This window comes from Pelophylax lessonae (assembly GCF_965119305.1).
Source record: "Pelophylax lessonae genome assembly, chromosome: 5".
NCBI lineage: Eukaryota > Metazoa > Chordata > Amphibia > Anura > Ranidae > Pelophylax > Pelophylax lessonae.
In genome coordinates this window covers 91,319,066-91,335,144 of record NC_138772.1, presented here as the reverse complement: position 1 = coordinate 91,335,144, position 16,079 = coordinate 91,319,066, and the positions used below count along the sequence as shown (strand labels likewise).

The 16,079-nt window shown below is 44.0% G+C and overlaps 1 protein-coding gene across 1 annotated transcript in view; it reads right to left on the bottom strand.

The window, feature by feature from the left end:
* Nucleotides 1-16,079, bottom strand: part of CCNY (cyclin Y) — a 241,559-nt gene that overhangs the window by 43,164 nt on the left and 182,316 nt on the right. The window contains exons 2-3 of the mRNA XM_082259827.1: nucleotides 5,886-5,960; nucleotides 2,737-2,771 (exon numbers count right to left, since the gene is read on the bottom strand). Coding sequence (XP_082115953.1) covers nucleotides 2,737-2,771; nucleotides 5,886-5,960 — 110 coding nt within the window. The remainder of the gene's footprint in view (nucleotides 1-2,736; nucleotides 2,772-5,885; nucleotides 5,961-16,079) is intronic.

Sequence of the window (16,079 nt, the reverse complement as noted above, 5' to 3'; positions counted from 1 at the left end):
TTTCACTTTGTTATTGGAGCCAGACTTTCAATGGCAACTACTATTCTACTACTGTCCAGAGAGAATCACACTGCACAGTAAAATAAGTGTAGTAAGAGGTAGCAGGGCCATGTTACTGAATGGGCACGCTGGGCAGTTGCCCAGGGGCCCCACATGCCCGGGAGGGCCTCACCTGCCCAGTGACCCAGCCCCAGCCAAGCATGAGTCCCGATTCCCGTGTGCATCCAGCCACCGAACTTAGCAGGTGGCATGCGCCTATCGGCCCTGCGTTGCTGTTAGGCCACTTGGGCTATGGAGGGGGAGGCCACAACTGAAGGAATGCCTGTCCGCTTTCAGGGGAACAGGCACACACAGGACAATCGAGTCCAACTCCTGTCCGTGTATGTGTTCACTGGACCCAGTCGCCAAACTTGGAAGCTGTCATTAGCCTGGCACTACTGTACCAATAAATATCCCCTTATCGATAATTTGCATTTTTATTCTCATGGGCGATTGTGTAGGCAGGGCCCCAGTGCACTGCATTGCCCGGGCCCTTTAATGCTCTTAAGATGGCACAGAGAGGTAGGTATGTTAGAGTAGACAGGCCATAGTTGCAAAGTGAAACAAGATCAGAGAAGGAACAAAAGAGGCAAAGAGACAGTACAGAGGGCGCAAAATGTTGTTCTCTCCTGAAACTTCTGGTTGCCCTATCATGATAATTGAATTGCTTCCTAAGGGTCCATTCACACGGGGGGACTCAGCCTGTGATCCGCTTCCTCAGCAGGGGATCTGTCCAATGACTATTGCTGAGCTCTGCATAAGTGGAGCAGATACAGATTACTCTTCTCGAAGGGTGGTCGGGTGTAAACAGACCACCTGTCTGCTTACACCCATCTGCCATCAGATCTGAATTGCTGGATGGAAGGAGAAAGGATCCCCATCCATCTGTTTTTAGCAAATCGGATTGGATGTAGGTGGGTGTAAACAGACACATGTCCCTTTACTGTACATCCGCTGCTCCATAGAGAAGAATGGAGGATTCAATCAGGTTAGGCCCAGATCTAGAGTAAATGTGCAGATCAAGAGTTCCGATTTAATTTTAACTTTGTAATCTAGATGCAGGTTCCATGTATGCAACTCAAAGGGGTTGAGTTACTAAAGGCGAATAGACTGTGCACTTTGTACAGTGCAGTTCAGTTGCTCCAGAGCTTGGTAAATTAGCAGAAGCTGTGCTGACTGCCATTATCCAATCATGTGCAAGTAAAAATGCTTTTCTATTTTATTTTCCTTCCACGTGATTGGATATTCTTTGTAAAGTAAAACTTTACCTAATTTACTAAGCTCTGGAGCAACTACTTTGCAAAGTGCACAGTCTATTTGCCTTTAGTAAATCACACCCCAAACATTGACATCAGAAATAGCCAGGCGACTATTGTTCTTAGACGGAGGTCAGCAACAGCAAACCGCTTATTTCTACCAAAATATGTTTCCTTTAGGGAAATCTCCATTAAAATGTGAGATTTTCAAAAAAATTAAATTTTTGTAGATCCTGCCTGACCAGTGGGTTGAACAAAAAAAAAAAAGATGATTTGATTCCCCCATCCACACATTTGAGGTGGATGGTAAATCCTCCCCACAGCGCTATTGTATTGTGACAGTGGAGAGGCTTCCCTGCTGTCAGTATACACTAATCAGCGCTGCTGGCCATGGTCTGTGGCACTCATCAAATGACAAGAAAATGACAGGGTGAGTGTACAGAAGTCAATTGGTAGGTCAACTTCTGTTCAAGCTCCCTGCCCATACATGGATGGAAATTCAGAAGGGACCATGCTGAACCGGCTGAATTTCAATCCATGTATGGCCCACTTAAATCAGAACTTTATACAGGTCAGCCACGCTGCAGAAGCAATCACAAAGTGCACCTGGGGTTTCGCATGTACAGTGGGAAGCCAGCTGGGAACCGGCAAGGAGTCGCAGCTGGTTTCCCTTAACAGGCTAGTTCCGGGGACCCAAAAACCGGTGAAGAACCGGCCCTAATGAGTCATAGAAACATAGAATGTGTCGGCAGATAAGAACCATTTGGCCCATCTAGTCTGCCCAATATATCTGAATCCTATGAATAGTCCCTGGCCCTATCTTATATGAAGTATAGCCTTATGCCTATCCCATGCATGCTTAAACTCCTTCACTGTATTTGCAGCTACCACTTCTGCAGGAAGGTTATTCCATGCATCCACTACTCTCTCAGTAAAGTAATACTTCCTCATATTACTTTTAAACCTTTGCCCCTCTAATTTAAAACGGTGTCCTCTTGTGGTAGTTTTATTAAAAGTCAGCAGCTACAATATTTGCAGCTCCTGACTTAATATTTTTCATGCAGCCTGAAGATCCTCTTTAAGTGTCTAGATGACCTGGGGAGTATGCTGCCATGTCCAGTATATGGATCAGTAGAATAAGGTCAACGTGGAGCAGTATAGGGTAAAAAAAGAAGCAAATTCTTTTATTGGTACTACAATACAAATAATAAATGAGTTTTGTCTCCTGAAACATGTTAGCTTCTTTGCATTTTATTGACAATTATGGAATTGATTTTAAACTTTACCCTTTTTCATTATCCTGTAGTGCTGACCTGATTCAACTGATCCATGACGTGAAATCCATTGGAGCTGACAAAACTGCATATATATGCCCACAAATTCTGTTCTACACGGTTATGGCAATGGCGCAATTAACATATTCTACTTGAATATTACTTACGTGATTTATAAAAAGGCTTTTTCGCTTTTCTCTCACTGTGAAAATACAAAAACATTAGTTTGGCAGTAGCAGAGTCATGCACAGTTAAAACAATATCTGTATAGTTATAAGGGGAATAAATATACAGAAAGAACACACAATTCCTAGATGTTATTGTATTTGGCCCCAAACCTAGGGCATTTTTTGTTTCAATGAGCTGGTAAATGGTCAGTCTGCCAGAATCTGATATTTAACTTAGGGGGTGTCACTGATTGGCTTCTCTGGGCGTTTTGCCTCTCATAAGCATCCATACTTCTTCTATGAACAGGGAAGTTGCATGCCTCTACATATAAAGTATATGATAAATGATACACCCAGCAGCTCAGTATGACCCCTCCACTGCACACAGCTGGAGTCCCCAAAAGAAGTAGGCTGCTGTGTGATTTAGTTTGTCCAAAACTCTACCCCTCTCTAGACATGTGCACAACAGAAAAATGTGTTTTGTTTGGTTTCCGATAGATTCGTTATGTTACTAAATTGGTGTCATTATGGAATTAGTTTAGTTTCATTTAGTTTTCGTTAAAATTAGTTTCTTATATTAATTTTCTAATGAATTTCAACTTTCAGAATGATTAGAATTCAGATCGGTGGAAAAAGGATTGACGATTCGAATTGTGTGAAGAAATAGCTGGTTGTTAAGCAGCGGGCCAGGAAGCCGGCCGCCCGCGTCCTTAACAACCATGAGTCATCTTCTGTCAGCGGGCTTCCCCACTGACAGATGAATGTAAAGAAAACAATGCTGGCATTGCCCAGCAATAGAAAAAAGTTGGAAAAAAAACACGGCGTGGGATCACCCCCAGCCCATACCATGCCCTTCAGGTCTGGTATGGATTGTATGAACTCCACACCAAAATAAAAAAAAAAAAAAACAGTGTGGGCCCCCCCCCCCCCAAATGCATACCAGACCTCTATCCAGGCATGCAGCCTGGCAGGTCAGAAAAGGGGGGGGGGAGGTGAACGAGTGCTCCTCCCGCACCCTCCTGAACTCCCGCCCCCTTCCGATGTCACATGCCCAGCATGCACCAGTCTGTGATGTCAGGAAGGGGCGGTGCCACCAGGTGACGTAGCCAGGTGGCCCCATCCCTTGCTTATATAAGAAATGTCAAAGCGCATAGCGGGCATATGGCAGGAGGCCTCCCAGGAGGCGAGAGCGTTTTTATCATTTTCTTAATTTTTTTGGGTCTGGCGGGTGGCATGATTGACAATGGATTTACAAAGAGGGACACTATTTTTATATTTTTTTTATAAAGGATTTGTCAAAAACTGTCTCCTGTGTTTATTACTTTTGCACACTTTTTTGGTGAATGGGTAGGAAGAGCCAGGATCTGGGGGCCCCCTTGTTAATTTTATTGTTCCACTTAAAGTGGGGTTCTACCTCACTTTAAGTGAAACCATTTATTAAGAGACACCATTTTATTGTTTAGTTTGAGTTTAACGTAAAGTAGAACCAAAGACAACACTTTTTTCCATTTTTCTGGATAGAGCAAGGGATGGTAAAAAACTCAGCCAGTATTTTTTCGTCATCTGTGTCCCATTGGAGAGATTTCCCTTCACTTCCTGTCCCATAGCCAAACAGGAAGTGAGAGAAAATCCCTGCAAATTAAGGAAATTCTTTAAGGACCCCTAGGTCACCAGAACTAGTGTCCCCATTGGAAGATTTCCCTAATATTACTTTACTGGGGGCAACCCAAAATTTGAGATTTTGTTTTACTTTCACTTTTTATGATAATGGTAAATAAGATAAGGGGGAGAATCTCTGTAACAGGAGCACAGAAAGCAATACAAACTGACAAGCATTCTAATCTCTCCCCACTCTATTCAAAATTTAAAAAAAAACTTCCCTTTAGTTATACTTTAAGGCTCAAATATCAATTTTAGTTTTTGCTAAAAATCTACTAACCACTTGCCGACCCCCCACGCAAATTTACTGCGGCTCGGCTGTGCGTAATCACGTAGATCTAGGGAACACACTTAACCCTTTGCTCACCCCCAGTGTTAACCCCTTCCCTGCCAATGTCATTATTTCAGTAACAGCGCATATTTTTAGCACTGATTACTGTAGTAATGTCACTGGTCCCCCCCAAAAAGTGTCAAAAATGTCAGTTAGGGGTCTGATCTGTCCCCCGTAATGTCACAGTCCCGCTAAACATCGCAGATCGCCTCCATTACTAGTAAAAAAATTACAATAAATAAAAATGACATAACTTTTGTGCAAACCAATTATTATACGCTTTTTGGGATTTTTTTTTTTTTTTACCAAAAATATGTAGCAGAATACAAATTGGCCTAAACTGATAAAAAAAAGTGTAATTTTTTAAAATTTTTTATTGGGAATGTTTTATAGCAGAAAGTACAAAATATTGGTGTTTTTTCTACTCTTTTTTTGTTTATAGCGCAAAAACGAAAAAACCGCAGAGGTGATCAAATACCACCAAAAGAAAGCTCTATTTGTGGGAAAAAAGGACATCAATTGTATTTGGGTACAACGTTGCACATCCGTGCAATTGTCAGTTAAAGCAACGCAGTGACGAATCGCAAAAAATGGCGTGGTCATTAAGGGGGTAAAACCTTCCGGGGCTGAAGCAGTTAAAGACTAAAGTCACCTTTGGTTAAAATATAATAAAAGCGTACGTTTTAGCATTTAAAATAAATTTATTTATTTATTGTAATGTGGGAGCCTGCAGTGGATGGTAGGTGCAATAAAAGGCTCCTAGAGCTCTCTGCCCATACCCCTGTAGGGCTTTCAGTTGCTGAGCTGCAGAAAGTTGAATTCGCAGTCCCCGGAGAACTACAAGTAAATCTGCTGCAGTGGAAGGTGGAACTTGTAGTTTTTTCATTTACAGATAAATTATGCAAATGTGCGGATTGAGACCTGCACAGCTGTGCCATTTTATATGTGATAGTGGCTGCGGGAGGGGGGTGGGGAGAACCCCCGCTGATTCCTCTGGGCTCAGGGGGTGAAGGTTGAGGTGCTTAGCTACATGTAACATCCTAAACACGGGTGTAACATGTAACACGTTGCTAAAGGTGAAGATAGCCTTTAATTCTTTTGCACAGGCAGTAAGTTTACACTAGGCATGCTTGATAGAAGAACAAGTAGAATATCACACCATCTGTTTGGGATTTGCTGAGGAAGATTGTGCTTGCCCGAGGATGATCAGAGGGGTTAAATTCCATATTCATATCTAGAAATGAAAAAAAAAATACATTTAATCTGCTTGTAGTTCAAGTGGGAGAGCAATGTAAGCATTGTTTATTCAAGCAGACAAGAACAATTTATAGACAAGCAAACAATTTGCCATCCCCAGACAAAAAGCAATTTACAACGCTAAAGAAATTATTTCTGCATAATAAGGCAACCTATGGCGGGAACAATCAAGAAGAAAAACAAATATAGAGACAACAAAATAGGGCATTGAATATGACAATTTAAGAAAATGATTTGGTTTCTCTACCATAAGAAATTCTTTTATCTGATTCTGAGCCATGCAAACAAAGCAGCTCCAGTCTATAATACAAGTTTCTAAAGCTGCCCATGTAAGCGTGCCCACAGACTATCGCAGATGTCCATTCACACCAACGTACCCACAGACTATCGCAGATGTCCATTCACACCAACGTGCCCACAGACTATGGCAGATGTCCATTCACACCAACGTACCCACAGACTATCGCAGATGTCCATTCACACCAACGTACCCACAGACTATCGCAGATGTCCATTCACACCAACGTACCCACAGACTATCGCAGATGTTCATTCATACCAACGTACCCACAGACTATCGCAGATGTCCATTCACACCAACGTACCCACAGACTATCGCAGATGTTCATTCATACCAACGTACCCACAGACTATCGCAGATGTCCATTCACACCAACGTACACACAGAATATCGCAGATGTCCATTCACACCAACGTGCCCACAGACTATCGCAGATGTCCATTCACACCAAAGTGCCCACAGACTATCGCAGATGTTCATTCACACCAACGTATCCACAGACTATCGCAGATGTCCATTCACACCAACGTGCCCACAGACTATCGCAGATGTTCATTCACACCAACGTACCCACAGACTATCGCAGATGTCCATTCACACCAACGTACCCACAGACTATCGCAGATGTTCATTCATACCAATGTGCCTACAGACTATCGCAGATGTTCATTCATACCAATGTGCCCACAGACTATCGCAGATGTTCATTCACACCAACGTACCCACAGACTATAGCAGATGTCCATTCACACCAACGTGCCCACAGACTATCGCAGATGTTCATTCACACCAACGTGCCCACAGACTATCGCAGATGTCCATTCACACCAACGTACCCACAGACTATCGCAGATGTTCATTCATACCAACGTACCCACAGATTATCGCAGATGTTCATTCATACCAACGTACCCACAGATTATCGCAGATGTTCATTCACACCAATGTGCCCACAGACTATCGCAGATGTCCATTCACGTCAACGTACCCACAGACTATCGCAGATGTCCATTCACACCAACGTGCCCACAGACTATCGCAGATGTTCATTCACACCAACGTACCCACAGACTATCGCAGATGTCCATTCCCACCAACGTGCCCACAGACTATCGCAGATGTTCATTCGCACCAACGTACCCACAGACTATCGCAGATGTTCATTCACACCAACGTGCCCACAGCCTATCGCAGATGTTCGTTCGCACCAACGTGCCCAAAGACAATCGCAGATGTTCATCCACACCAACATGCCCACAGACTATTGCAGATGTCAATTCACACCAACGTACCCACAGACTATTGCAGATGTCCATTCACACCAACGTACACAAAGACTATGGCAGATGTCAATTCACACCAACGTGCCCACAGACTATGGCAGATGTCCATTCAAACCTAGGGAAACCTCTGGCTGGGGGCTATCATGAACAACAGGTTAGATAACTTTATCTGCTTGCTACCGTAGTTTGTTGCCATTCCACGAGCTTGCACAATTTTAAAGCATGGCATGTTAGGTATCTATTTACTTGGTGTAACATCATCTTTAACATTATACACAAAATTTGGCTTTACTGTTTTTTTGGGGTTTTTTTTAAACCAAAAAAAGTGTATTTTTTCAAAACAAAAATGCGTTTGTAAGACCGCTGCGCAAACACGGTGTGACATATAATATTGTAAAAATCTCCATTTTATTCTCTAAGGTCTCTGCTAAAAAAAAAAAAAAAAAAAGATATAATGTTTAGGGGTTCCAAGTAGTTTTCTGGCAAAAAATACAGACTTGTCAGAAATAGGTCTGGTCCTTAAGTGGTTAATAGTCAATCCTACATCAAAACATGAAAGCTAATGCATGCTTAGTGACCATGGCTAATTGCCCTAATAACCCTCCGCTCTGGGTTTCATGTTAGTCCTGTCTGTCCTTAGGCATCAAAGGGTATATGAAAGAAATGACTATGTTACCATGGCAATTATATGTTTTTTTTTTTTTTTTTTTTACTGTATTAGGAAAATAGTCAGTGAAATCCAGCTGGCTGCTAGGCACAAAAAGTCCCTTTTCTAGGTGAGGCCTCATCTTTACCGACTCCAGGGGCTACATATCACTTAGGGCTTGTTCACATCAGAACGCGGTACAGGAAACCTGTGTTCTGTGCGCATTTCTCACACCGCGTTCAAAATGCACTGGGTGTGCGATCTGCTGCGGGTGTCCACCAGAAAAGCAGATCGCAAATACAGTGCATTTGGCTGCACCAGATTGTATGATACTGAAATACTATGCGATCCGGTTGCAGTGTTTTTTTTTTTTTTTTTAAAGTAGTGCATGCACTACTTTTGGTGTAATCCATTGTGATTTCAGCTCATTCAAATGAATTGGCTGAAAATCGCACCGCATTGAATCACACAGCAACGTGAAATCATGAGTTCCTGTGTGCTTCAGATGTGAACCAGCCTGAAGTTTTCTTTGTGCCTTTGGATTTGTAAATAGAAAATATTTTGCACCCTAGAGTATACAGTCCATGTAGCAAATGCTTATTCAATATAATGGTGCAATAAGGAAAACTGAACAATGCAAACTTTGTACCCATAACAATCAATAGGAATAAAACATGCTTTGGTCTGGCCTTTGTAAAGAAACCGGAGGAGAATTCCCCATTTTGCAAAAATAACAATCGCACCCGTACTGCTAAAAAAAATAAATAAATAAAAATCATGCATTTGGTATGTTTTGCATTTGAGTCTGCAAAGCATTTCTACTGCAATCAGTGGATCACGGGAGCAATGCTCTGGCTTTTGCAGGCTATTCCTCCAGCTCAGGTCCATACTGAGATACAGACCTTCAGCTAAGGAGCTAGAGAAAGTATCAATGGACTACAAGTGTGGTGACTTCATAACACTCTTGCTTTATTGAGAACTACAGTCCATCTTTTCTGTCAATTAATGCCACAGCTGTGCGGGTGCAGCCACACACAGCCGCGCCAAATTCAAATTTGACAGGAGCCGTCGGGGAGGGTCTTTGCAATGGTGGGGTACGAGGTTTGGGGAGTTGGGACTGTGCATGCTGATTGTTTCATGTTACAACCTAAACATACAGTATCTCTCAAAAGTGAGTACACCCCTCACATTTTTGTAATTATTTTATTATATCTTTTCATGTAACAACACTGGAGAAATGACACAATGACTACAATATAAAGTAGTGAGTGTACAGCTTGTATAACAGTGTAAATGTGCTGTCCCCTCAAACTAACTCAACACACAGCCATTAATGTCTAAACCGCTGGCAACAAAAGTGAGTACACCCCTAAGTGAAAATGTCCACATTGGGCCCAAATAGCCATTTTCCCTCCCAGGTGTCATGTGACTAGTTAGTGTTACAAGGTCTCATGTGTGAATGGGGAGCAGGTGTGTTAAATTTGGTGTTATCGCTCTCACTTTATCATACTGGTCACTGGAAGTTCAACATGGCACCTCATGGCAAAGAACTCTCTGAGGATCTGAAAAAAAGAATTGTTGCTCTACATAAAGATGGCCTAGGCTATAAGGAAGATTGCCAAGACCCTGAAACTGAGTTGCAGCACAGTTCCACTCAGAACAGGCCTCGCCATGGTCGACTAAAGAAGTTGAGTGCATGTGCTCAGCATCATATCCAGAAGTTGTCTTAGACGTATGAGTGCTCCCAGAGGTTGAAGGGGTGGGTGGTCAGCCTGTCAGTGCTCAGACCATACACCGCACACTGCATCAAATGAGTCTGCATGGCTGTCGTCCCAGAAGGAAGTCTCTTCTAAAGATGATGCACAAAAAAGCCCACAAACAGTTTGCTGAAGACAAGCAGACTAAGGACATGGATTACTGGAACCATGTCCTGTGGTCTGATGAGACCAAGATAAACTTATTTGGTTCAGATGGTGTCAAGCGTGAGTGGCAACAACCAGGTGAGGAGTACAAAGACAAGTGTGTCTTGCCTACAGTCAAGAATGGTGGTGAGAGTGTCATGGTCTGGGGCTGCATGAATGCTGCCAGCACTGGGGAGCTACAGTTCTTTGAAGAAACCATGAATGTCAACATGTACTGTGACATACTGAAGCTGAGCATGATCCCCTCCCTTCAGAGACTGGGCCTCAGGGCAGCATTCCAACATGGGAACGACCCCAAGCACACCTCCAAGGTGACCTCTGCCTTGCTAAAGAAGCTGGGGGTAAAGGTGATGGACTGGCCAAGCATGTCTCCAGACATAAACCCGATTGAGCATCTGTGGGGCATCCTCAAATGGAATGTGGAGGAGCGCAAGGTCCCTAACATCCACCAGCTCCGTGATGTCGTCATGGAGGACTAGAAGAGGACTCCAGTGGCAACCTGTGAAGTTCTGGTGAACTCCATGCCCAAGAGGGTTAAGGCCGTGCTGAAAAATAATGGTGGCCACACAAAATACTGACATTTGGGCCATTTTGGACATGTTCACTTAGGGGTGTACTCACTTTTGTTGTCAGCAGTTTAGAAAATGATGGCTGTGTGTGGAGTTATTTTGAGGGGACAGCAAATTTACACTGTTAGGGTCCTTTCACACGGCCGCTCCGTGTGTCCGCAAATCATCCCATCCGTTTGCGGATGATTTGCGGACATAATGTAAGTGAATGGCACTGCGGATGTCAGTGGAATACCATCCGCTGACACCCGATTTTCCTCCTTTCAGTTCTGTTCCGTTTTTTCGAATGGAACAGAACCCCATTTTTTCTTCCGTGTAAAAAACGGAAAGGAAGGAAAATCAGATGTCAGCGGTGTCATCCGCTGACATCCGCAGTGCCATATACTTACATTATGTCCGCATATCATCCGCAAACGGATGGGATGATATGCGGACACACAGAGCGGATGACAGATATGTCATCTGCTCCGTGGAAAAGAAAAAAAAGTCCCGCAGCGGACCTTTCACACGGAGCGGCCGTGTGAAAGGACCCTTATCCAAGCTGTACACTCACTACTTTACATTGTAGCAAAGTGTCATTTCTTCAGTGTTGTCATATGGAAAGATAAATAATAAAATATTTACAAAAATGTGAGGGGTGTACTCACTTTTGTGAGATATTGTAGGTGTAACATGAAACATGGTCAGAAAATGTTCGCTTTTACCTTCTTGCATAGAATGATCTGTTATTTATTTATTTAGCAATGAGTAGTGATTCACCAAACCTATCAGAACTATAACTATCAGAAACCAAGAGTATATTAGCTCATAGAACTCAAAAATGTTTAAAATCACTGACATCAGGGGCAACAGGGTGTCAGTGGCCCCCAGGACAAACAGAGCAGATGATTCTCCCCAACGAGGCCACAGCAAAAACCTGACAGAAGCTCTAAGCCATTTTTACCCAAGTCTCCATGTAACACTAGAGTTCCTCCAGAGTTGTGGCTGACTGACTTCCCATTCGATGGTGTTTTTTTTTTTAAATATCTTTTTATTGGTATAAAAAAAACCACAAACACAATAACACAACCAACAACAAAAAAAGAAAAAAAGGTGCAAGGTGCATTACACAAGGCATATAAAGGTGAACAAAACGCCGTCTCTCACATGGCAAATGGAAAGGCATAGGGTGATCACAATAGGCCCACACACATGAAGTAAAAGCAACATTACAGACTCAGTATGAATACCATAACCCAAGGGATCGAGACGACAGGCCAGGGACCCGCCAATCATGCCGATCACTGAAGCAGGGCCGATGAGGAGTCCTCCAGCCACCTCATCCAAACTCGATCATGTTTTCTGGGGCAGCCTCTATGGAAGTATGTATCTCGATACAGGGGTATGGCCCTGTCCACCAAATCTCTCCACTGCTGGACCGCGGGGGGAGCCTGCTGGCGCCAGTGAAGAGCGATGTTTTTACGGGCATAAAACTACAGCAGGCCCAGGAGGGTACGGTCTGCCACCCTGGGCACCAACTCGTCCAGCAGACCCAAGAGGCCAAACCTGGGGGAAAGGTCCAAGTCAATCTGCAAAACAGCAGAAGACACCTCAAATATCCGGGACCAGTAAGCGGTGAGCTTCGGGCACGTCCAAAAAACATGAAAGAAATCCCCCGAAGCATGTCCGCAACGCCAGCACTCCGGGGATTGACCAGGATAAATCTGGTGCAGGCAGTGCGGAGTGAGATACGCCCTATGCACGATTTTAAATTGGACTAGGCGGTCGCGCATGGAGACCAATATTTTGAAGGGCGAATCCCAAATATGAAATCAGTCCACCGAGTCTAGATCCGGAACATCCTGGGCCCAGCGAGAATGTAGGCCCGAGAGCTCCGGAGAGGAGACACGGAGGAGGTGCCTGTGAAGCACCGAGACCGCTCGGGACGAGCAATCATTGGATGGTGTTTACTAAATTCTGGGGCAATTTCAAAGAGCCAGTGGCACAAGACCAATGAGCTTTCTAGCTAGGGGTGGCATTTTGACCACCATTGTAAGGGAGGCATTTGAATCATTGGTCACCAATGAATGATTTTTAGTAGGGGTTCCAGGTTCCCCTAGACCTGTAAAGTATTTGAAGGGTTCCTCTAGAGCAGGAGTGTCCAACTCAATTTCATCGTGGGCCGCATCTGGATTATGGCTGCCTTTAAAGGGCAGGTTGTATCTGAAAGACTATGTACGCAGAGTTCAGGAGTGCGCTACATACAGTGCAGAGTTCAGGAGTGAGCTACATACAGTGCAGAGTTCAGGAGTGAGCTACATACAGTGCAGAGTTCAGGAGTGAGCTACATACAGTGCAGAGTTCAGGAGTGCGCTACATACAGTGCAGAGTTCAGGAGTGAGCTACATACAGAATGCAAAGTTACTTTGTGCAAAATTGAGGAGTTTACTGTGTACTTTAAGGGAGATCCTTGGTTGTCATCTGTCCCTGCCATGAGTGCATACAGGGCAGGCAGGTATATGTCAGAACCACAAGTCACCAAGAGGAAGGCCGTGAAGAAGGAGCGCGGCTGCCCTCCCCCAGGCAGCAAGCACACTCGGAAACGCGTCGCATGCAGATGACATCATCCAGGTTTGACTATCCACCAAGCCTTGCTATCAAGCAAATACACCGAGCCTACTTCCTGGTTCTAACCTTGCCGTACAAACCCGGCCACGGCGAAAGGATTTCGGCTCCAGCAGGACGGATGTCCATGACCGGATGATGTACACTTCTCCACACTGGAACCTTGTTTTATGGGCATGAATATATGCTTACTAAGAAGAGTGCATAATTTTATTCATTAAACCTGTTGCATAAAGTCTACACTTAGAAACGCCTCTGTCTGTCCCTGCATTACTTTGGTCTGACTTTTGATGCGACTTTGGTCTAGAAAATGTAACGTCAGATCACAATCGCACTAAAAGGTGCACCAAAGTCACACTGTGAAACCGCAATGCAAGTCGCACAACTTTGTCGTCTCACAAGTGTAAAAGGAGCCTAAGTATGCCATTGCTTTTCTAAAGGTTGAGCACCCCTGCTCTAGCCCCACACCACTCTTACATCTGAAACAAAAAGAAAGACTTTATACACATTTTAATGTCATATCTGCCAAATATCTCAAGTGTCCGGATGGTATAGAATGCAAAGAAGAGATACTACAAAACAGATAGTATCCTCAGAAAATCTATATATCATTCAGATTATTAGCACTTCATTCACCAGTCATCCCGGCATTCAGTCACCCCGGTGGGAGAACTTGGAACATTTTGTTATGTTTCAACTAACAATCCCCACAGTGCCCTGCAGGGAGCGGGCCTGGGCTGACTCAGCGCTCTGTACTGGAGATGGTAAAATCAATATTACAGAGTGACTGACATCTGATACACAGAACATTTCCACAACGTGTTATTTCTGTTATAAGTGAAAGAAGTAGAACTCGGAGAATGTGCCTAATAAATAACACCTTTCTTTTCAGATACTATGACTAAACCATCCTGATTAATAAAGCTGGCAAAGGTGCTCCAAATAACACGTGGCATTTAAACTCATGACTGCTGAGAAGCATAGGCTCATTTATGACCAGCTAATAAACCAATACCTTGCCCCCCAAAAAAAGACACGGAAACTGATTAATCACTTCTGGACCGGAAAGATTTGCCCCCTTAACCGCTTGCCGACCGCCGCACTACTATTTACGTCGGCAGTCAGCCCCTCACAGGCAAAGCGACCTAGGGATACGTCGCTAGCTTGTGAGGGTCTAGGGAGGGAGCGCGCATCGCCGGAGGCACTCTCTCGCGTGGTCACGCCCCCCCCCCCGTGCGTGTGCCCGGCGGACCCGATGTCACTCGCGATCGTCCGTTAGAGCAGGAAAAAGGCAGGCGGCTAATGTAAACAAGCCGCCTGTCATTCTCCCCTGTGTAAGAATAGTGATCATACGGTTCTACTATGTAGGACCGTTGATCGCTGTTCCTGCACCTCAAGCCACAGCCAATCACAGTTAGAATCACGCCCCTAAGGACACACATAATCCCTCCCTCTCAAAAAAAGTTAACCCCTTCACTGCCAGCGTCATTTTTACAGTAACAGTGCATATGTATAGCACTGATTACTGCAGTAATGTCACTGGTAACCCCAAAAGTGTCAAAAATGTCAGTCAAGGGTCCGATCTGTCCGCCGCAACGTCGCAGTACCGCAAAAAAAAATAGCAGATCACCGCCATTACGCGTTAAAGAAAAAAACAACAAAAATGACAAAAATCTTTCCCTTAGTTAGTAAACGCAATAACTTTTGCGCAAACCAATCAAAATACACTTTTTGCGATTTTTTTACCAAACATATGTAGCAGAAAACAAATTGGCCTAAAATGTTAAAAAATTTTGATTTTTACATTTTGTTTTGGGTGGAATTTCATATAAAAAAAATGTGAAAAATATTGTTATTTTTGCAAAATTGACGCTCTTTTTTTGTTTATAGCGCATGATCAAAAAATCGCACAGGTGATCAAATACCACCAAAAGAAAGCTCTGCTTGTGGGAAAAAAAGTACGTCAAATTCGTTTAGGTACAGCGTCGCACGACCGCGCAATTGTCCGTTAAACTCTCACAGTGCCGAATCGCAAAATAGGCCCTGGTCAGGAAGGGGGTAAAATCTTCTGGGGCTTAAGTGGTTAATGACCAGGCCACTTTGAAACAGACATCCGTGCGCGACTTCATTGCGGCTTGCATACGACTGCTTTAACAGAAGTTAATGCAAGTCGTGTTGAAGTCGCATCAAAGTAATGCAGGAACCTTTTCCAAGTCGGAGCGATTAGAAAGGTTCCATTGCCGTTATAGGGGGCGCAACTTGTCATGTAATTTTGTCTCATTCGCAGTGTGAACTAGAGATTACTCCACTTTTGTTGAGAAATAAAACATTCCCCTCTGGGTGATCTATGTACATCTATGTGCAGGGATATTAATGTGATACTAAAGTCTATTTTTTTTTGTTAAAAATTAACAAACCTGTTATACTTACCTCCTCTGTGCAGTTGGTTTTGCACAGGGCAGCCCGGATCCTCCTCTTCTTGGGTCCCTCACTGGCACTCCTGGCCCCTCCCTCTTGCTGCGTGCCCCCACAGAAAGCAGCTTGCTATGGGAGCACCCAAGTGGAGCCGCTGCTCTGTGTGTCTATTCAGACATGAAGCGGCGCTCGCCACCCCCCCCCCTCTTCATTGGATCACTGACTTTGATTGACAGCAGTGGGAGCCAATGGCGCCTGCTGTGTGTCTCAGCCAATAAGGAAGGAGAATTCTGGAGAGCTGAGTCTCATGCAACATCGCTGGATCAAGAGGGGACTCAGGTAAGTATTAGGGGGGA